This window comes from Typopeltis vanoorti, chromosome 1 (assembly GCF_054136105.1).
Source record: "Typopeltis vanoorti isolate ZY-2024b chromosome 1, IOZ_Tvanoo_1.0, whole genome shotgun sequence".
NCBI classification, from domain to species: Eukaryota; Metazoa; Arthropoda; class Arachnida; order Uropygi; family Thelyphonidae; genus Typopeltis; species Typopeltis vanoorti.
In genome coordinates, this window is record NC_143549.1 from 70757614 (window position 1) to 70780731 (window position 23118).

At 36.2% G+C, this 23118-nt stretch overlaps 1 protein-coding gene across 1 annotated transcript in view; it reads right to left on the reverse strand.

Annotated features, from left to right (window-relative positions):
* Positions 1 to 23118, reverse strand: part of LOC150110078 (glutathione S-transferase Mu 1-like) — a 57468-nt gene that overhangs the window by 15298 nt on the left and 19052 nt on the right. The window contains exons 3-4 of the mRNA XM_090397816.1: positions 13540 to 13621; positions 6261 to 6361 (exon numbers count right to left, since the gene is read on the reverse strand). Coding sequence (XP_090253942.1) covers positions 6261 to 6361; positions 13540 to 13621 — 183 coding nt within the window. The remainder of the gene's footprint in view (positions 1 to 6260; positions 6362 to 13539; positions 13622 to 23118) is intronic.

Genomic DNA, 23118 nt, shown 5'->3' on the forward strand with positions numbered 1-23118 from the left:
GAAGGTTTTGAAGATGGAGGATTGGGCGAGCGAGAGAGAGAGAGAGAGAGAGAGAAAAAAAAGATATGCTGAAAGTTGAATGTACCAGGAATGAGTTGAAACGTGAAAGAAGAGATTAGGAGACTGGAAACGATGAATGTGAAGTGAATCATCAATAGGAGTGAGAGTTCTGGGGATGATAAAAGAGAAAATAGAACCAGTGAAAGAAGGAATGAGAGAAAGATGAGGCAGTGCAGGAACTACATATGGAGAGATGACAGGACTGCAGGTAAGTGGGAAAAAAAGCAAAGAAAATGCCAGAGAGTGAGGGATGCAAGTGAGCAAGGAAGAAACAGTGGTAAGAGGTATGATGTATGGAGACTCAATGAGCCATGGTGTGCAAAACAGAGTACCAGAGGAGCATCTACCTCAAGAACCGATAGTGACCACGGCAATTAAGCAAGGTGAAAGGTGGATGGAATGAATGACTTGAGAGGCAGTGTGAATAGGGCTGCAAGATCTGAGGTTCATGCTTGAGGATGTACATACAGACGATAGAGGAAAGATGGTGAGGGCATTGCCCATGTATGATAATGCAGAGCTGTGGAGAAGAGCATCAATAATTAATAGCATGATAGCCAGAATGTGTCTAAAAAGAAGGCTTGGATGCTTGGAGAACATTTCAGGACAGAATGGAACCACATGAAAGAGGCAGTTTGCATTTGAATGAGGTTGCTCTCCAAACAAGTCAGTGTACAAATGCAGAGAAACTAGAACTAGAGTGAATGGTAGCAAGGGGTGGGGAAAGAGCCTCTTGTGAGAAAGGAAGGGTATACATAGTGTAATGCTGAATCCAATGGAGTCCAGAAGGGATAATGATAAAGAAATAGTGAAAACAGCTCTGTTCTTCATACTAATGCCAGGAGTATCTGGAATAAAGGAGATGAATTGGTGGCACTGATAGCATCAGCCTGTCCAAAGATTACTTGTGATCTCTGAGATATGGTTGACAGAAGATGATATACCAACAGGAATAGAAGTAACAGGGTAGGAAGAACAAATGCAGTGGTGGAGTAATGCTTATGATAAGTGACGAGTAATGTCCTCTCAGACAAGAGGATTAGGAGGGCAATGGCACTAATGGTTTTGGGAGCATATGGTGTGAGGCAGAAGAGCAGGAGATGTTTAGGCAGTTGAGCTTGGCAAGTGAAAAAGTGATTGTTATGGGAGGATTTTAACTATAGTGGTATAAAATGGGAATATAAAATCGCTTCAGACAGGAATCAAATCCAGGTATTTCTGACCAAAGGACTTTGTCTACACTGACTGAGCTAAGGAGGCTCTAGGGTTCCTGATACACACCAGGAAAGAAAAGAGGTGGTAATGTATCTTTTGATGGTAGGAAGGAAGCACATACACTGAATTTACAAAGAATCCTTCCTATTTGTGCTCAGAGGTTCCTTTAATGTAGGTTTTAAAATTCTTTTCACATGTAGTCTGATAAAAGGATGATAATTATTGGATTCACGTTTAATAGTATAAGGGAGTTTATTTTCTCTAGGAACTGAAAAAATTCTGACTCTGTGGGATCAGATTGCAAATGTGTCAACAACAACCATATACGAGGCTGAGGGAATATAGTGTCAAAGTTCTTTTTTTCTAGATGCTCCATGAAATAATCAGCTAAGGCTGGTGAGATAGGATTGTCCATTCTTATCAGGAATCCTGCTCATATTATCTTTGCTTTTTGGATCGACTGGTCATTCTGCCTTGATTAGAATCAAAGAACATCAAGAATATTAGTTTTGGAATCTGAAAAGTCTAGCCTTCTCATGAAAAGTTCTTTGGAATCAGATAAAAGTTCACTCCGAGTACAAATTCAATCTTCTTTTCCTTGAAATGTGAAACATTAAGAAATCATATGAATCAGAATGTATGCCAATATCCAAGTTTTGGCAAGTGATCATTATTAATTGTTTCACAAGTTTTTTTAATTAATAATAATTTAATTTTTTTTTATTTACTCAACTTACAATTGTTCCTTTGAACTAATAGTAAAGTATGTACTACCATATATTTTGGCTGCAACTGAGACACAAGCTAATATATGCATGATTTGACACTTTGATTCATCTTTTGAATATAGTTAATGGTCTATATCTCCCTGACAATGTCCAAGCAATGTTGGATGAAATATACTGGAACTTTTGCATAAATTCTATATAATTTTTTGTTATATGTGTAAAATGTAAAACCTACTTTAACATGTCTAGTGCATATGTTCCATCTCTTTCTTCATGTAGCTTCCTCAGTGAGAGGATGCAGTACCATGTCCTTCCAGTTCTCTGTTGGTGGCTTTCCTTTTTTGTTTTTGCATAGCCATGTTATCCTGTCCATGATCTCGTATCTTCAAACGTCCTTAGTTTTTTTTACCTCTTGATCATTTTCCCATAATTTTTCCTTCTAAAACTGTTAGCTGAACCTCTCAATACATGTCCAGCTAATCTCATCTTTCTATGGATCATTTCCTGTAATAAAGATCTGTGTTCATTCTCTGTAGGAGATCTATTTGTCATGTAATCTGTCCATAAGATTTTCAGAGCTCTCCTATAACACATTTCAAAGGCCATTATCTGTTGTCTTACTCTCTTCTTGAATACCCAGGTCTCACTTCCATATGTGAAAACTGGCCACACTAATGTTCTTATCATTCTTTTCTTTGTCTCAATGCCCACAGAACTCTGAGCAGATCTTTATTTTTCCATAAGGCATCTATAGCTATGGCTGTTCTTATTTTTATTTCTTTATTTTGCTTTCCATCTGCAGTAAAGTAGGTGCCTAAATATTTGTATTCTATTGCCTGTTCAATTTTCATATTGTTCATTAATATTTCAGGCTCATATTTGTTTCCTTCGAATTTTTTTTTTTTTTTGCATTTATATCTAATCCAAACTATCTTCAATTAGTAGCTGCAGTAATTGATTAATTTGTTTCTGTTTTCTGCTCTTAGAATTAAAAAAAAAAACGTAATTGAGAATCATTTGACAGTCATGCAATGCAGGTAGCTAGGATTAATTGTCCTATCATAGTATATGAATTTTGTATGAAATCAAAATACTTGGCCATGCTATTGAGTCCAACATGTTAGTGTATATGCTGAGAAAAATGACATTATCAACACTTCTCATTCCTGTGTATCATGAATTCAATTCTAATAGTTGTAGGTAGAGCCAAATCTTCCTTCCGTTAATAACATGTTGTGGGGCAAGATTGTTGGCACTTATTGAAACTTTGTCCTGGGCAAAGGGTATAGTATTTATTTATTTATTTATTTATTTATTTTTTTTTTTTATTAGGATGGACAAAAAATGTAGGAGAGGAAGGGTATGACTATTGATAGATGATCTGAGTGCAGTTAAGGTGGAAACCCATGAAAATAATAGCCAATGTGTTCCAAGTAGCAGTGAGTGTGAGGCTATCTTCAGTTGAGGCTAACAGGATGAAATGCATACTGCGTGTTGCTACAGACCTGATGCTTCAGGTTGCTTGGGGGGGGGGGGGGGGGACAATGAAATATATTGTCAAATTACCTTGATGGTACTAAATTAGTAATTATGGGATTTAAATTAACAAAAGATTGATCGGACAGAAGAAAAATCGATTACAGAATAATGGTGCATAACAGAAGAAAAATCCATAAGAGAATAATTTATTGAACTGTCACAAGATAACATTAACAGCATGTGAAAGAAGGGATCTCAGTTAAGAATGTAACTGTTTTGCTACTAGTTAGTGACAATGATCATGATATACTGACCTGAGAAGTAACAAAGTACATGGATGTTCCAATTAAAAAAAGATTACATGCTAGACTACAAAGCTGGAAATTATGACAAACTGAGGAGAATACCATGTTCAGTCCCATGGTATCAGTTACTGAATGGGAAGGATATCAGCAGTGCACAGAAAGCTCTGAAAAGATGCTTAAATGACATTATCTGAATGTAATGCTAGTTGAAGATACAGGATAGGACTAAAATGGATGCGTGACCTTAAGATTCATAACATGTGGAAGGAATATCACGAGAACAAGCACATAGTTATGAAATATATAATGCACAGGAAAAGTTATGACTATCGTATAGAAAGTTGTACGAAAAGAAGGGCTAGAGGCAACTCAAGAATTTTATCATTCGTTACAAAGTAAAAGAATGAAAAATAACTTTACTGAACCCTAGTGTATATAGCATGGTATACAGTGCTATCACTACACTGAACAAAGATATGGTGCATAACTTGGTAAGAATTAAGGAAAAGGAACCAATGGGATATCAGAAGGTATACTAAAGGCATGTTCAACAAACTAGTTAGGTCTTGGCATATCTGAGTCTCAGCTCAAGAAAGATCCCATAGGAATGGGAAGAATGTGTGTGATAGTCATTGTACAAGGGAGATATGTTTCCCTGAAAATCTATTAGTATCTATCTAGGGTGGAAGATTTTAGAGAATATGGAAATGGGTTGTTAGACAAATTGTACTTTGCAAGGAACAACATGGGTTTAATAAAGAGAACATGTCTGAACAGTATATTAATAATATTACAGTTCAGTTAAGTAAAGCAACTGGTGGACATACTGATACACCCTCTGTCCAAAAAGAAACCGAACTTTTGATGACTCTTTTTCGGATGCCCTCTTCTAGTGGTCTCTACTCAGCACTCTGTTTCAGGTTCATACTCAAAGCACCATCACCAGTAACAATCGTTTCAAGAAGTTTGAGTCCTCATGAGCAGTTTTAATGAGGTCCTTGCAGTGTTCAATTCGATACATTTTTTTTGGTCGTCGGTCAACTTGTGGGAAACAAATCACGAATTCAATTAACAAGGCTCAAACTCTCAGTCAAAATGTTGTGCACAGTTGATTTTGGAATCCCCAATCAATCTCACTGACGATTTTGGGTTTTCTTGCACTTTTTGGATTTGGATGTTAACTTTGCTCAGTCCAGTTTTTGGGCGGTGGACGGCCCAGCTTTTTGTTGTCCTCTTGAAATTGCTTAAACCACTCTTAAACTTGAGTACAGGATAAGCATTCTTCACCGAATGCTTTTTGAAGCATTTGATGTGTTTCGGTAAAACTTTTACCAAGTTTAACACAAAAGTCAATTGCAGCTATCTGTTTGAAACTCATTTTCTAACCATTCGTCAAAACACACTGTCACTCTTGGCACTATAACTCAGCTTCTAATGAAACAAATGTCATAAACAGTTGATACAACACTAATGAAGGTTGCCATTTTTGACAACAAAAAGATACAACAGGTGGCGTCACTAGTTTCTTCTATTTTCAAAAAGTTCGGTTTCTTTTTGGCTAGAGGGTGTACATGTGATATGCTATCATGCCTATATCCCATACAGACATGTTCAATATATACATTAAATGCAAGATTAGAATATAAATGGACTTGGATAAGCATGCAGCTGACAAGCATAAAAGGTGGTATATGGGGATATGCAAGACATTAATCAGACAATTGTTGTTTAATCTATACATTAATGATCACTAGAAAGGATATGACAAATGTTCAATTGTTTGTCAATGATACAAAAATTATCAGGACAGTCAGGGATGTACAGATAGTGCACTTATAGAAAGAATGATTTCAATAGGTGGAAGTGTAGACAAAATAACATTGGATTCATAGCTATTATCATAAGTGTAAAGTAATATACTTCACACTAATTGAGATTATCCTTGGAGAAACTGAACACGATAAGGATCTTGGAGTTATAGATAAGTTGAAGTTCATAGTGAAAATTATAAATACAACTCTGAATAATTGCAATGCTGACATACAAGGATAAGGAAGTCACTGAGGCCTTGTAAAGACAAAATGACTATGTGGAATACTGTGCATGCAAATTTGATCTGAGGTTCCAGGGGATCAAGCTATTGAAAATGTGCTAAGACAAGTTACAAAGATGATATTGTGAAATGTAGATTATGGGGAAAGATTTAGAGCATGTGATGTACAGACACTGGTAAAAGAGTATTATTACATATTGGTTGAGAAAAGTGAAAGAGCTATAGTAGTAAGTGCATGTGCATTTAGTGTGATTATGGGTTTAAGAGACTGTGTGACAGCTAGTATGGGTGATGCATAGTCTTCCTCTGAGTAACTCCCAAGAGATCTAATATATATTTCTGGAATTCATGACATTCACAATTCAATATAAAAAAAACTGAATAGCTACACATGTATATATGAAATAAAACATTTCTTACAAAATCAGGGCTGTAACATATTTTGACCAATCCTGTACGGAAGTCAATCAGCTGCTGCTCACCCATATCTACTCTGATCTTTTCTTCTTCAGTTGTGCCATCTAGAGAGAGAGAGAGAGAAAAAAATATATATATATATAGACACACACACACACACACACACACACACACACACACAGGGTGTCCCATAATTCTTAGTGCAGTTTTAAGCTTTAATAATAGGTCAAACATTATAAAAGGTTACAGATTTATAGTATATAATAGCTTAAAGATTATGTAATTAAGTTTTATCCATAATGATTTGTTTCTTATTAGTGCTCAACATGACTGCCATGCAGTGCATGTAACTAAGCAATGTTCGAAGTTCCAGAAAACATTTGGTAGTTGCTGAGCAGTGACTGCATTGATTACATAAGAAAAAGTCTAATGGAGTCAGGCGACCAAGGTGGCTACGCAAGAGAACCTCTACCGATCCACTTGTCTGCAAAAGTATCATCCAGAAACTTTTGTACCTGTGTTGCATAGTGACAGAGTGCCCCATCCTGTTGGAAAATGGTTTTATTCATAAAATTTAATCTCTTTAATTCGGGAATAAAAAAAATTCTAAAGCACTGCTAAATAAGATTCACCAAACAGTGGGCTCATTGAAAAAGAATGGCCTGATAATGCAACACCTAACAGTGTACCACACATTAATTTTGGTGAGTCTCATGTTGCACATTTCCTGAGGCTTCTCTGTACCCCAAATGCAGCAATTGTGGCAGTTAACTTTCTGACTTATATGGAATGTTGCTTCATCTGAAAAAGCCAACATGTCAATAACATCTGTCATTTTCTATTTTTTGTCTTCATCAGTTGACAAAAATCCAACCTGGCATGATAATCCTCTTGTAGCATTTGAACACTCATAATTTTGTAAGCATGTTTATGGAGTTGTCTGGTTAGAATTCTGTGCACTGTGGTTTTTGGTAGATTTAATTCAGCAGCAGTACATTAGACTGATTTCTTGGAACTCTTATCAAATACCCTTTCGATTTCGACCACATTTGCTTCCCTTGATGAACACCTTCCTGATCTGTGAACATTTACCATCTTTAATCACACCAGTCTAAAAAAAAAAAAAATGTAATGAAATAATATTCATGCAGTAAAAATTCTTTAATTTTTGATCAGTTAAAGATCAAAACTGCACTAAGAATTATGGTGCATCCCTGTATATATAAAAACAGATTGTCCAAACATTCTCAAAAATCAAATTTGATTTAAAATAACTATTATTCACTAAAATCATAGTTATATAGAAATAACTCAATCAGTAAGCTCTAAAAAAAAACCTGACAGAATATCAGTGGAATGTGCAATTCCAGCCCACAAAAAATTGGTAGCCAATCCAGTTCACTATACACAAGAAACTAGACCGTTTACTTCCTAACCACATCTTGATTATCCAGAGATGACCCAAGTTTGCTTCTATTTGCTATGAGCTATAAAATCATATTTCCATTATGCCCCTCTTCCATCTATTCTTGCACTTGGTATTTTAGTAATAGGGGTGCGACATATTTTGGCTACTTGTATATGGAAATATGACTTCTGCATTAATTCACACTTCTGGGTCTGGCCCCCCCTGATGAGACCTCAATAAAGGTCAAAAACAGTCTGGCAGTGGTCCTTCCCATAATGCACAGCATTATACATGTCTGTAAGGATGTGTGCGCTGCATTATAGATTAGCAAGGCAACTGATGCGAAGCCATTGGCCTCTACATGCCACTAGCCCAGTTGTGAAGTGACTTCACACACAAATTGTTCGCTTACACTTGGATAAAGGATGAAACCAAGAATATAATTTCATTCTACATCACAGAAGGTTCATAATAAGCACAATGTTCTCAATAACTGATAACAGTCTAAGACAAGATGCTCTCTACAAAAAAAAAAATCTTTGAAATAAAACTTGTTTTTCATACTCAACTACACTATCTTCCCTAGATAAGAAAGTGTGAAAATGGAAGGGCCAGAAGAAGATAAAAATAACTAATATTCAAATATTTTAGCAAAGCTAATTTAAGATTGTATAATCACGAAGCAAAAAAAGCCTACTTTCTAGCCTACTTACCTTCTTTTTCCAGAGAAAGAAGGTAAGTAGGCTAGAAATCAATTGTTGTTGAAAGTTTTTCCACTTGGCTGTACTATAATTTAAAGATGTCAAGAAATTGTATTCTTGGTTTAATCCTTACTCAAGTGTAAGCAAACAGTTTGCACAAGAAGTAACTTCATGACTGAGCAACTCAGAGGCTAATGACTTCACCACTTGCATTAGTATCACACAATGCAGAGCACATCTTTATGGATATGTATGCCATGCATTGTGGGAAGAGTCACAACCCAGACCAGTTGATGTTTATTGAAGTCTCATCAGTGGGAGCCAGACCCCAAACCCTTCCAATAATGCATAACATTATACCACAAGTGCTTGGCATTATGGGATATTACACCTAGGTTTCTTCTTGATGGGGAGGAGGTGGAGAGGATCCAAAGGCGAGTGACCAAGATGATAGCAGGTCTATGGAATGAACCTTATGAGAACAGGTTGAAGATTTGTGGGTTGCAGAAGTTAGTTGATAAGCAGAAAAGGGGAGATATGATTGAGACATTCAAATTGCTAAAGGGTTTCTATAGGATTAAATTAGAGGATATTTTTGAGATCAGGACTGGTGGTGGGAGAACTAGGGGAACACCTATGGAAGCTGGGCAAGAGTGTGGTTAGCAAGGGTTCTTTACTTTCATCATCATCAAATTCCTGCCATGTACCCTCAAGGGGTGTACAGGATATGACAGTACTATATGAAAAAATTACATCATTACTAACTTCCTATCTACAATTTTCCTCCAAATCAGTGTCACTTGTCAAGACTCCAACATTATCAGATCTTATATTTCTATCGTCTAAGGCACTTTGTACCGTATCAATCCACCTATATCTTGGTCTTCCTCTGGGTCGTTTTCCTGCCAACCTGGCAGAGAACACTTGTTTTGCTAATCTTTCCTCTCCCATTCTATTTAAGTGACCATACCATCTGAGATTAGCTCTGCTAACGCATTCCTGGATGCTGACAATGTCAAGTTCTTTCCTAATATCCTCATTTTTAATATGATATTGCCATTGATGCCATCTGTTCACGCCTCTAATCTTTCTTAGGACTCTCATATCTGCGGTCTCTAGTCTTTGGTCAAGTGTTTTACTTCTGACCCAGCTCTCAGATCCATAAGTTAAAATTGGTTTGAACACAGTCTTGTATACAGCTAATTTAGTGTTCCGACTAATTTCTTTCTTATTCCATATGAATTTATTCAATTGACTTCCCACGATACCAGCTTTGCTGATTCTGTTGTCTATTTCTATATTTAGTTTACCATCTTCAGTAAAAATTGTGCCTAAGTAGCTGAAATGTTTTACTTGTTCCACAGGTTCTCCATTCACAACACAGTTGACATTTTCAATGATTCTGCCTATTTTCATTGTCTTTGTCTTTTTATTGCTGACCTTCATACCATATCTATTACAACAGCTATTCAATTTAGTCAGAGAATCTTGCAGACTTGTAGCGGATTTATTTAGAAGTATAACATCATCCGCATAAAGCAAAGTGCTGACATTAACATCTCCAATTTCGATATCAGGTTTAATATCACATTCCTTCATAATGTGATCCATATAGATAATGAATAACAGAGGGGATAATGTACATCCTTGTCTCACACCAGATTTAACATTAAACCATCTTCCTGTACTTCCTTCAATTCTAACTGCTGACTCATAACTCAAATAAAGACTAAGTATTGCTTGATATAATGCCCCATTGACACCATATAACTGCAGCGTATTGAATAGCTTCTCTCTTGGCACCTTGTCATATGCCTTTTCCAAATCGACAAAACTTAAATACAGATCTTTGTTATATTCCCATGCTTTCTCGACTATTTGTCGTAAAGTGAAGATCTGATCCTGACAGCCTCTATTTGGCCTGAATCCAGCTTGTTCTTCACCAAGCTTTTCTTCCACAATTCTTCTCAACCGTTTCTCAAGTATACTTGCATAGATCTTGCCAGGAACACTCAGTAGAGAAATACCTCTGTAATTCTCACATTTGGTTTTATTTCCCTTTTTATATATGGGTACTATGAGAGCTCTACTCCAATCATCGGGAATTCGTCCCTCTGTCCAGGCTTTCTGAACTATGCAGTGCAGCCACTGTAAGACTCTTATACCACCATACTTCAGCATTTCTGGTCGAATATCATCTACTCCTGCTGCCTTTCCACATTTCAAGCCTTTGATGGCTTTTTCTACTTCAATAATGGATATGTATTCCTGACTGCATGCCTGGTCAGTGTTTTTTTTATCACTGTGCTGTCATCACTGCTTGTTTCATTTAGCAGTTTTTCAAAGTAATTACTCCATACTTCAAGGATATCTTTTTCTCCTGTTTTCATTTCACCTTTATCATCTCTAATTCCTTTTACAGCACTCTTTCCTCCATTCCTAAGCTTCTTCAACAACCTCCAGAATATTTTGCCACCTTCTTGATATTTATTTTCTATATTCTTGCCAAAGTCCTCCCATGACTTTTGTTTAGCTAGTTTTACACACTGTTTAGCTTTCTGACATTTGTCTCTGTATTCTGTATGAGTAAAAGCTGACTTATTTGCCAGGAACTTTTGATATGCTTTCTTCTTTTCCTTCACTGCCTCTTTAACTTCCTGTGTCCACCAGGGAGTTCTGATTTTTTTTATCCTTGCACACAACCTCACCACATGCCTCTCTGGCAGAATCAATCAATGTTTCCTTCAGAGTTTGCCACTGAATCTCCAAGGTTTGATTCCTGTTCTCAAACTCTTTCATTTTCTTTTCAATAATATTTCTGTATTTTAGTCTACAGTTCACATCTGAGAGCTCCTCAACTTTTATTCGCTTTAAAACTTCCTTACATGTTATTCTTTTCAATATGAAATTCAATTTTATCCTGCTCAAGACTAAATAGTGATCACTTCCAATTTCAAATCCTCTGTACACTCTGGTGTCCTGTACCAGGGAGAAAACATCACTATCAACAATAACATAGTCAATGAGACTTTTCTTATTCCTAGCCTCTTCTCTCCATGTGAATTTGTGCACATTTTTATGTTGGAACATGGTGTTAGTAATAACCAGTCCATGTCCTGAGCAGAAATCCAACAGATATTTGCCATTATTATTAGCTTTGCTCTTTTCTCCAAATTTTCCCAAAATATTTTTGTATGTCTCACAATCATTTCCTACTCTACTATTTAGATCCCCAACAAGGACCAACTTTTCCTTTTTCATTGTGTCAGTTGCTTTTTCTAAAGCCTCAAAAAATTCCTCCACTTCTACCTTAGTAGAACCTTCTGTGGGACCATAGGCACAAATAAGTCTCATTGTCCAGTTCCCCATTCTCATATTTGCCCACATTACTCTACTTGAGACTGACTGCCATTCAAGAAGATTAGCCTCGTATTTTGTGTTGAATACTATGGCTACTCCTTTTCCTTGATTGTCATTGCCTGAATATAACATTTTGTATTTATTGCTCAGAAAGATCTCACCAGTTTGTCTTTTTTGTTTCAGTCACCCATATTATGTCGATCTGGTACTTATCTAATTCTTCAGCTAGCTCCATTTCTTTGCCATTCAGGCTTCTAATGTTGATAGTACCGATCTTTTACTCTGGTGATGTTGAGTTGGGGTTTGTTTTCAGATTTGTTCCAGTAGCTGACTTTTCGCTGTTCGCCCTGGTTCCCTGGCGAAAACAACGGGGGCCTTGTTTAACTGGGCGACGCCCCAGCCGGCATGAAATTTTGTCATGTTGAACCATCATTTTTTATTTTGGTTTAACCAATAAGAATACAATTTGGTCGGCTAAATCCCAAATTGCCAGCCCATCCTCGTTCGTTCAGTATCAAAGTAGATACCCAACAGGGTGCACCACGAGAAGGTGAGGATTGGACATTAGGTCAGAAGCCCTGGTCGGTTCTCTGCATTCCTTTAAAGGCTATGTGGAGGTCTCCTCTCAGTTATACAGCTTTGACCCTTTAGAGTGGTAAATGAGTGGAATAAGCTGCCAGAGTCTGTTGTGGGTGCTATGACCGTGAGCGTGTTCAAGGAAAGGTATGATAGATACTGTGAGAATGTCGTATAGTTGTGTGGACATGATGTTTAGGGCCTCCCTCGATCAGTTTAGGGACTCCCTGGAGTAGCCCGTAATAATAATAATATTAAGGAAATCGATGCAAAGTCATTAGCCTTCTATATAGGAGTTGCCCAGTTGTGAAGTTACTTCACATAAACTTTGTTTGCTTACACTTGGATAAAGGATTAAAACAAGAATATAATTTCTTGGCATCTTTAATTCTTAATTGTGTTATTGCCATAATATCCAATACACTCCTTGAGGGTAGGAGTAAGGAAAATAGAAATGACAAGAAAAATTAAAACATTTGCAGGAACACACAAGGTGCTACCCAAAGTAAGGAAGTATTATTATCTGAGACCTCCAGGGAGTCATCCAGCTGAACATTCCTTTAGCAAACAGGTTGATATTCCATCTGTCCCTATTGACAAATTCTTATCCAGGTTACGCAAGATCTCGTCAACCTCATTTTCATAAACTTCATCCAACATAACAGTAGCACTGGGCACCATGCTACATACACCATAAAAAAAATCTCTCTTCCATCATCTATGTGGATGATGATGAGGCTGAATGAACTCTTTCTACTTCTGTCTGTACCAGGAGAGTCTGAACAATTCTGTCCGGTTTGGTCACAACAAACTACACCAAACTGGACAGAATTGTTTGAAAAAAAAAAACTTCTTACTCCTAGTTTCCATCATCTCCTTCAACGTAGTCCCCCTTGTGCTTGTATACACAACTCCAGCAGATTTTCCAAGATTCCATGCATCTATGGAAGTCATCAAGTGTGACTATCCAGTCACTGATTATTTTTGGATCTCCTCAATCATATCAAATTGACACACTTTCATCTTGGTGAATAGGAAAGTGACCAAATTTTCCTGTTGTTGGCATATTGATTCACAAATGGTACTGCTCCCCCTTATAGCAAGCAGTCTGGACTATAATTAGTTTGCACATGCTATCCAAATTCCCTGAACTTTTGCGTAGCACCTTGTAGACCTTATCTGCTTACATTTCCATAATTAAATATGAATAATTATGTCTTAATGTAAAATTATTTACCTAGTTTGTGTTTCCTTCCAAGATAGCGCATTATTGCTACACTCTGGGTGATTTTTACATCTCCATCAATATAATATGGAAGCTGGAAAAAAAAAATGTTATTTAAGCTGTGCAATCCAACCAAGCATTTTAAACAATTAAAATCTTTAAATAAAAAATGTATACAGTAGCACCATGAGCAGCTAATTCAGAAATTCTACTCTGGAGACCAAAATATGGAATTTTCAGGCATTTCTAGCTTCCACTGTACAAGGTGGTCTCACAAGAACAAAAACTACAATTAATTGAACAAAATGCAAGACAATGGGAATGAGAGTATAACTACTAGAATGCAAGATTTGAAACGATCTGATTCAGATGAGAAATAAGGTGAAAAAAGGATCAAATGAAGGAAAGACAAGAAAGAAGGTCTGAATGACTAGACAGTAGTGATGTACAAAGATTCCATTAAATGGTGGGTGAATGATAGGGTCTACTGTTTCAAATAAAAAAGATGAACAGGATGATTGTTGCTTTGGACATGAAGTATATGAGAAAGAAACTGGGTAGTTATGGGAAGAAATAATTTGGTGGATAGAAAGAGCATGTAAAAGGTGAATATCAGGTTTGAGGAGAGTGAAAGATATCAATGATAGGAAAGATGTGTGCCTAGATATGATAATGACAAGTTGAGATGGAGAGCAAAAATCACAAATGCCATGTTGGCAGAGCTGTGCAAGGAGAAAGAAGTGTACCTCATTAATGTGCAAGATGCATTTCAGGGAAGGATGGAATTATGTAATAATGAAGTGCATTTAAATGGATTTGACCGAGTCAACTGGAGAGGCTACCGCTAGAAGGAAATATAAGCGATGTGCACAAGAGATGAAAGATCAGGAGAATGGACGAGGTAAGGCTGAGGTGCTTATGGAGAGAGTAACAGTGTGAGAAAACAGAAATGCAAGATGGTTAGGGAAACAGGAGAATGAATGCTGGAAGGAGTACAAATGTGTATATGGGGATGATCAGCATTAAGTGGTTGAGTCTGAGGAGATATGGTATAAGCAGTGATAAAGGTGACTGAGCATGGGCAGGTGTGGAGAAATTACTGCTGAAATGTGGCAGGGATAGAAATAGTAATAGACCTAAATGAATTTATGTGTTTATTTATAAATGCCAGGAGCATCAAAAAAGGAGATGAAATCATTTCACTGATTAGCAGCAAAGATATGGAGACCGAAAACATGTTGGAATAATTACTTTGCTTATAATTTAAGAAAATAATATTCAACATTTCGACCTCTGTTGAGGTCATCACCAGGAAAACTTATGTACAGGACACAAGCTACATGACACTACACAAAATGCTGTGAACAAGCACTGAATTGTTTCGCGCAATCTCCATTCATACACGATTTTTATAGTCTACAAACCTTGCGATTGTTTAACGTAATGTTTTTGATAAAAATTTTATCACAAAAAATAATAATGTCGTCCAAAAGAAGCAAGTCCGATTCTTCTACAGCTAGCAAAGAAGTTCGATCTACAGGAATCCACAGTAAGAACAATCATAAAAGAAAGATTAACAGATTTTGGAGGACATAGCTTCTGACGAGGAATGAATTGTAGCCACAATGCAAGGAATAAAAAAACCTTGGCTTGCTATGAAGAAATTTTGCGTGACAAGAAAAAGACATTGGGCCGTCAGACGAATCTATTAAATTTTATGAAACCATCGACATCGAAATAACTTTCTTTTTTTTTTTATTATGTACGAAAAACTACAATTATGATTATATTTCTTAAAAAATATAGGTGTTTTTGTAAACCTTTGGTCCCAATTAACTAATATTTTGTATGTTTGTATATATAAATTACATTCAAAATTATACCCCGAGTTACGCAAATTCGACTTGCACGCTTTTTGTTGGTCCCACCTACCGCGTAACTTCGGGGTATGACCGTATATACAAAATTAATGCGCACAATAAAATAACTTTTCATACATCAGTATAATAATATACCAATAAAGAAGTTTTATAGCAGAACTATATTAAACAATTTCTAAAGTCCTCTCATATTAAGGTTTTCTGTTTGGGGTTGTTCTGGATGCTATATGGGTTAAAGATAGGTCCCCCTAGATTCTTGAAATTATTAACTTATCATTCTTGTTTAGATCTGGATGAGGTTTCAACATTTCACAGGCTTTTTTGAACTTTCTTTCAAACCAAGTTTTGGTGCTTGTAGGGATTTGGTGCCTTTCCATTTAATTCTATGGCATGTTTGAAGTGCAAGGTCTGACAGGCCTGTTTTACTATAGTGGAGGAATTTAATGTGGTGTTTATGTTCATCTTTTCTTATTTTCTTATTGGGATGGTGTGCCCTGCTTCCTCTATGTAAGGTAGGTTGCAGGTGCACTGAATTTTGTAAACCCCTGGGTGAGCAAGATATGGAAGAGATCTTTGGATGAGCTGAATAAATTTCCTAATTTAGCAGGAGGCTTGAAGGTTGTTTTATTATTGTATTTATGTAGCATTTTTTTCCGATATGTCCCTAATGTATGGCATGGCATTCTTGTAATCTTTTTTTGCTTTTAATGGTATTTTTATGGAGGACCTTTCAAACTGCTTTTTTTTTTTTTTTTTTTTTTTTTTTTTTTTTTTTTATGAATGTTTGGCTAATAATTCCATGTTCTTTGTTCAGGGCCTGCTCACTGAAGCAGGTGCTGAAGAAAGGACAAGAGAGGAGGAGTGCTGTTGCAATAAGGTAATTATGTCTGCATTAGGATGAAATGGAGAAATAGCAACAGCAGTTTTGAGGCAATATGTCAGGTGAAAAGACTGATGCTACTACAGCCCAGGGAATGTGGAGAATGGTGACGAGGAACTGTTTTTGTCTCTATAAATTCTTCACTATGCATGCTGACCACTGTGTAACCTTAAAAGAAAGAAGTTTCATTGGTTAAGATTTGACCATAGATGCTGGAATAAGTGAAATATGGTTATTTGTGAAAATATATCGTGATGGGGAATAGAAATGGAAAGACAGTATTTTTTAGATGGATAGAAAGGACAAGGGAGGAAGAGTGCTGTTGTAATAGGATAATTATGTCTGCAATGGGATGAAAAGGAGAAAGAGTGGTAGTAGTTTTGAGGCAATATGTTAGGTGGAAAGGAAGATACTTTGATGCTACTACAGTCCAGGGAATGTCAAGGATAGTGATGAGGAAATGCATAAGCAATGTGGGTTACTGAACAAAGTGTGATTATGTGTAATTTTAATTAAAAACTGGAATGGAGACAGCGCCTGATAATAGGAAAAACGAAGTTGGGTTCTTGGGAGACGACTACTCTGATATATAATAGAGAGAAAATGAGGATCTAGTCTTAGATCTGATTATTTCAGGGAATGTGAACTGAACTGAGAGGAGACCTTCATATAGCCATTAAAGGAATGCAGAGAACCGACCAGGGCTTCTGAACTAATGTCCAATCCTCACCTTTTCGTGGTGCACCCTGTTGGGTATCTACCTGGATACTGAACGAGGATGGGCTGGCAATTTGGGATTTAGCCGACCAAATTGTATTCTTATTGGCTTAAACCGATATACAAAATGATGGTACGACATGACAAAATTTCATGCTGGCTGGAGCGTCGCACGGTTAAACAAGGTCCCCGTTGTTTTCGCCAGGGAACCAGGCGAACAGCAAAAGGTCAGATACTGGAACAAATCTGAAATCACACCCCAACTCAACATCACCAGAGTAAAAGATCGGTACTATCAACATTAGAAGCCTGAATGGCAAAGAAATGGAGCTAGCTGAAGAATTAGATAAGTACCAGTTCGACATAATAGGGGGGTTACTGAAACAAAAAAAGACAAAAACTGGCGAGATCTTTCTGAACAATAAATACAAAAATGTTATATTCAGGCAATGACAATCAAGGAAAAGGAGTAGCCATAGTATTCAACACAAAATATGAGGCTAATCTTCTTGAATGGCAGTCAGTCAAGTAGAGTGATGTGGGCAAATATGAGAATGGGGAACTGGACAATGAGACTTATTTGTGCTTATGGTCCCACAGAAGGTTCTATTAAGGTAGAAGTGGAGGAATTATTTGATGCTTTAGGAAAAAGCAACTGACACAATGAAAAAGGAAAGTTGGCCCTTGTTGGGGATCTAAATAGCAGAGTAGGAAATGATTGTCAGACATACAAAAATATTTTAGGAAAATTTGGAGAAAAGAGCAAAGCTAATAATAATGGCAATTACTAACACCATGTTCCAACATAAAAATGTGCACAAATTCACATGGAGAGAAGAGGCAAGGAATAAGAAAAGTCTCATTGACTATGTTATTATTGATAGCGATGTTTTCTCCCTGGTGCAGGACACCAGAGTGTACAGAGGATTTGAAATTGGAAGCAATCACTATTTAGTTTTGAGCAGGATGAAACTGAATTTTATATGAAAAGAATAACATGTAAGAAAGTTTTAAAGCAAATAAAAGTTGAACAGCTCTCAGATGAGAACTGTAGACTAAAATACACAAAGATTATTGAAGAAAGAGTTTGAGAACAGGAACCAAACCTTGGAGTGGCAAGCCTTGAAGAAAACCCTGATTGACTCATCCAGAGAGGCATGTGGTGAGGTTGTCTGCAAGGATAGAAAAATTAATACTCCATGGTGGACACAGGAAGGAAAAGAGGAAAGCATATCAAAAGTTCCTGGCAAATAAATCAGCTTGTGCTCTTAGAGAATACAGAGACAAATGTAAGAAAGTGAAACACCGTAAAACTAGCTAAACAAAAGTCATGGGAGGACTTTGGCAAGAACATAGAAAATAATTATCAAGAAGGTGGTAAGATATTCTGGAGGTTGTTGAAGAAGCTTAGAAATGGAGGAAAGAGTGCTGTAAAAGGAGTTAGAGATGATAAAGGTGACATGAAAACAAGAGAAAAAAAAGATATCCTTGAAGTATGGAGTAATTACTTTGAAAAACTGCTAAATGAAACAAGCAGTGATGATAGCACAGTGGTAAAAAACACTACCCAGACATGCAGTCAGGAATATATATCCATAGTTGAAGTAGAAAAAGCCATGAAAGGCTTGAAATGTGGAAAGGCAGCAGGAGTAGATGATATTCGACCAGAAATGCTGAAGTATGGTGGTATAAGTCTTAGTGGCTGCACTTCATAGTTCAGAAAGCCTTAATAGAGGGACGAATTCCCGATGATTGGAGTAGAGCTCTAATAGTAACCACATAAAAAGGGAAATAAAACTGAATATGAATTACAAAAGGTATTTCCCTACTGAGTGTTCCTGGTAAGATTTATGCAAGTATACTTGAGAAATGGTTGAGAAGAATTGCAGAAGAAAAGCTTGGTGAAGAACAAGCTGGATTCAGTCCAAATAGTGGCCGTCAGGATCAGATCTTCACTTTACGACAAATAGTTAAGAAAGCATGGGAATATAACAAAGATTCAGTGCAAGTGATTATGAAAATCTAATCGACTTAATTAGTGACTGATTTAAAACAAAAATACAAGGAACTGCCAATAAATGATTTCTGGAAAGATTTAACAGGAGAGCCCCAGTGTGTCAGAACTAGCTATTCTTGTTTTACTTCCTTTTGTGACATAAATATGCTAGGCAGGATTTTCATATTGTGCTGCAACCAAATCAAAGTCCAGGAACAGACTCGACGCTACAAATATGAGAATTCAACTTTCTAATATTGTACCTGATATCAAAAGAATTTGTAATTCAAAGATCCAAAAACATCAGAGTCATTAAGAACTTAATTTGAACTATACATGAATAAATACCTTAGTTTATTTTACTATTTTATGTGTTTTGTTTTTAATAATTAACATTTAACAATCAATGTTTGTTTTTTCTTAACTCTTAGATTTACTCATTTTATTTATATTTACCTACCCTACAAAACCAGCACACAGGAGAAAAAGCCTGCATTCCCTCGTAAGTACTGCTTATAAATTTTTGTTGATCAGAATAAAATATGTCAATGAAAATCAGCACAAATTAATTTAATGGTTTAATTAATCAATTATTAACTAATAACCAATTAATAAAAAGCAACTAAATTACCAATTATTTATTAATTAATATATTACAAAATAATCAAGGTGTACTGTGAAAATTTCAGGATTTGTGAAGTGTTCCGTCGTAGAAAAAATTTGAGAAACCCCGCTGTAGAGGATGTTTCATTTCGGCAGATTCTTAAAAAAATCTATGTGGAGATATGAGTTTGTTGCCACACCTCTTGATGTTTAGTTTCTGTTGCATGTGTTGGCAGCCTTGATTTGTTTTCTTTTGTTCAACATCTTTGAAGTGTTCTAATCAGCATACTTCTTCACATCTACCTATCTGTCGTGCATAGTGTAAACCACAACTGATCTTGTAGATCACTGTTTTTTTTTTTTTTTTTTTTTTTTTTTTTAATGTGGAAGTTTAGGAGGTCTCAGGTGATTAGAGATCTTGTTTCTGTTTAGTGAATGAATGGGATGTCATATTTTTTTCCATTTTTGCATCTTCACTAGGGTGATCATGAGGTAATCACCTGGAAAGAAATTAGATAAGGGCAGAAGACAAACTTCACGTTTGGTTGGTAAAGAAACCTTGCTATTTTATCTGTGATTGATTGTTTATATGGGAGAATCACTGCTCCTTCAAAGTCTTGATTTTCTTCTTCATCTGATTGTTTTGGAGGTTAAAGTAGAACTTTTTTTGATTATTGTTCAGTTGTAGCCATTTTTTTAGAGGACTGACCTAAGATACTATAGTCCTTGGTTCCTTTTATTTATGTTGGTGGAAATTCTGTAGAGCCTATTTTTTGCACTGGATGGTGATGAAATGTGGCATGTAGATAACATCCTACATTTGTCAGTTTCCTATAGACCAAGAAGACGAGTTTGTTTTGATATCTCATGAAGTACACGCAAAAATAGTAAAGACTTGTTTGTTCCTAATTCAACAGTGAAATTAGTTTGAGGATGAATGTTGAGGTAAGTAACAAAATCTTCTAATTGGATAACAGTACCAAGCCAGATGGTAAAAATATAGTCAACATATATTACTAGGTATTTAGGGACTTTATATATTCTAAGAACCAGCGTGTCTAGATTCAAGACATTTGTTTCTTCAGACCAGTTCAGTATGTCTTTTTTTTTTTGGATAAGTTGTCAGTCTTATGGAAATCTTGCATCAGATCATGATCCAACTTTACATAGTTGCATTTTCTAAAATGTGATTTTTTCCCCTACGTATTCTACTGAGTAAGAATGCATTCTCATAAAATTCCTGATATTTATCCTCCAGGAGGTACACAGGATATGATAGTACTATATGAAAATGTTATACCATTAATAACATCCAATCAACAATCTTATCTAATTTCTTTCTTACTCCACATAAATTATTCAGCTTATTTCCTATCATATCAGCTTTACTAATTTTGTTATCCATTTCCATATTTAATTTGACATATTAACTAAAAATTGTGTCTAGAGAGATTAAATGTTTTACAAGTTTTCCATTCATGATACTATTGATGTTTTTAATGTTTCTACTTATTTTCATTGTCTTTTTATTCATAAAATTTATTACAACTATTCAATTTAGTCAGAGAATCTTGCCGACTTGTACTGCATTTATTCAACAGTATAACTTGTGCATAAAGTAAAGAGCTAAGATTAACATCGCCAATTTTGATATTAGAGCCTGTGTAGCTCAGTGGATGTGGCGTTTGCACACCACCGCGCTAGGCCGCACGAAGGAAGTCTTGGTTTCGAATCTAGTCGGCGACTAGAGGAAATTTTTCTAAGCCTTTTTTCGACCGGTTCCCGAGTTAGTCGATCTCTGGCACGGGCAAGCAGGTTTTTCCTCCCGGAAACTCGGGTTTTTCGTCCTGTAAACTCAAGAAAATCGACCGTAGAACCCACATTATTTCAGACATTAAATATATTGTGTTAGGGTTAGAGACCACGAGATGGCGGCACATTTGAGCCGTCTCTCTTCACTGCGTACCGCTTAATTAGTGATAGCCTTGGGCCATCTGTCTCTGATTGGGTACCAGTGGAGATTGAACTGCCCACTCAGTCTCCAAAAGTTAGATAGGGCTAAATGGCCTCGCCTACTCCCGTATATACGGGAATAAAAAGGCGTTAGCTGATTTTTTTTTTTTTTTTTAATTTTGATATCAGCTTTAATACCACTTTCCTTTATATGTGATCCATATAGATAACAAGAATATATTCTATGTATTCTTATTCTCCAACTTCTTTGCTATCAAAATATTTAGAAAACCTACTAAAACCTTACACCAGGCAAACATCTTTTTATGTAAAGAACACCACACCTCACAGAAATTGTCCAGCCCTGCAATTATCAGTACATAGTAAATCTTTTCAATGTTTCAAGGAAGTTATGATACAATAAGACATCTTCCCCAGGCACAATGAATCTCTTTAAACAATGCAATAGTGCACTGTTCATATTTCAAGATTATTTTGAACAAAAAAAGACCTGCAATGGGCTCCTCTCTCCATTGTTAGCTGACCTATTCATGGAGTAGTTTGAAAAAATATCCCCCTCCCCATCAACAACAAATCAAAAATTTCAAAGATACGCTCATGATATTTTTATCATCTGTCATTAGATTTTGTCACCTACCTCAATAACATTCATCCTTAAATTAATTTCACTGTTGAATTAGAAACAAACTGTTCTTTATAATTTTTTGGGGATACACTAGTTGAGGTATCTGAACAAAATGCACTCACCTTCTCAGCCTATAGGAAAGAGTTCAGTGATCATTTCATCAGGGTGTTTCATCTTCAGTGTGAAATAAGCTCGAGTGTTGTGAAAATGGGAGATGACATATTGGTGGGTGAGCAAGAAGTATAAGGAGTTAAGCTGGATGCTAATAAGGCAATATGATTATGACACATCACATCTTAAGGGAATCCCAGGGAGTTAGGAAGAAGAGTTTAAGATGTAAGGAAGATAAAAATTGTTCCATTTCAGGTAGTAATAAGCTACAAATTATAGTCAATCTGTATCTAGAGTTGTGGTTAAGGTGCTAAAGAGGATGGCAAGAACTAGGATATGAAAGTGGATTGATAAGGAATATTCTATGATGGTCAGCATAAGTTAGTTAAAGGGAGGCCATGTTTTATGAATATGTAAAACATAAAATTCCACTGGAGATGCATATATAGTAGTATATTAGATTTTGCAAAGGCTTTTGATGGAGAGATTGGTAACTACACAGAAACAGACAAGATCCGATATTAGAGTAGAGCTGGATAGGCAATTAGCTGTCAGTTATCTAACAAGTTGTATGGAGAAAGGACACAGTATCCTGAAAGCCACTAGTTGTGTCAGAGATCTGTTCTGGAGCTTTTAATGATATCAGGTCATGTTTAACTGGATTTCTGCAACTATACTCAAATGATACAAAATTAACAAGAACAATGATGAGTCAAATAGATGTTATGCCATTATAGGATAATTTGAATAGATTGTACAAGCAAGCAAGCGAAAACAATTCTATGTTGCAAAGTGTAAGGTTCTG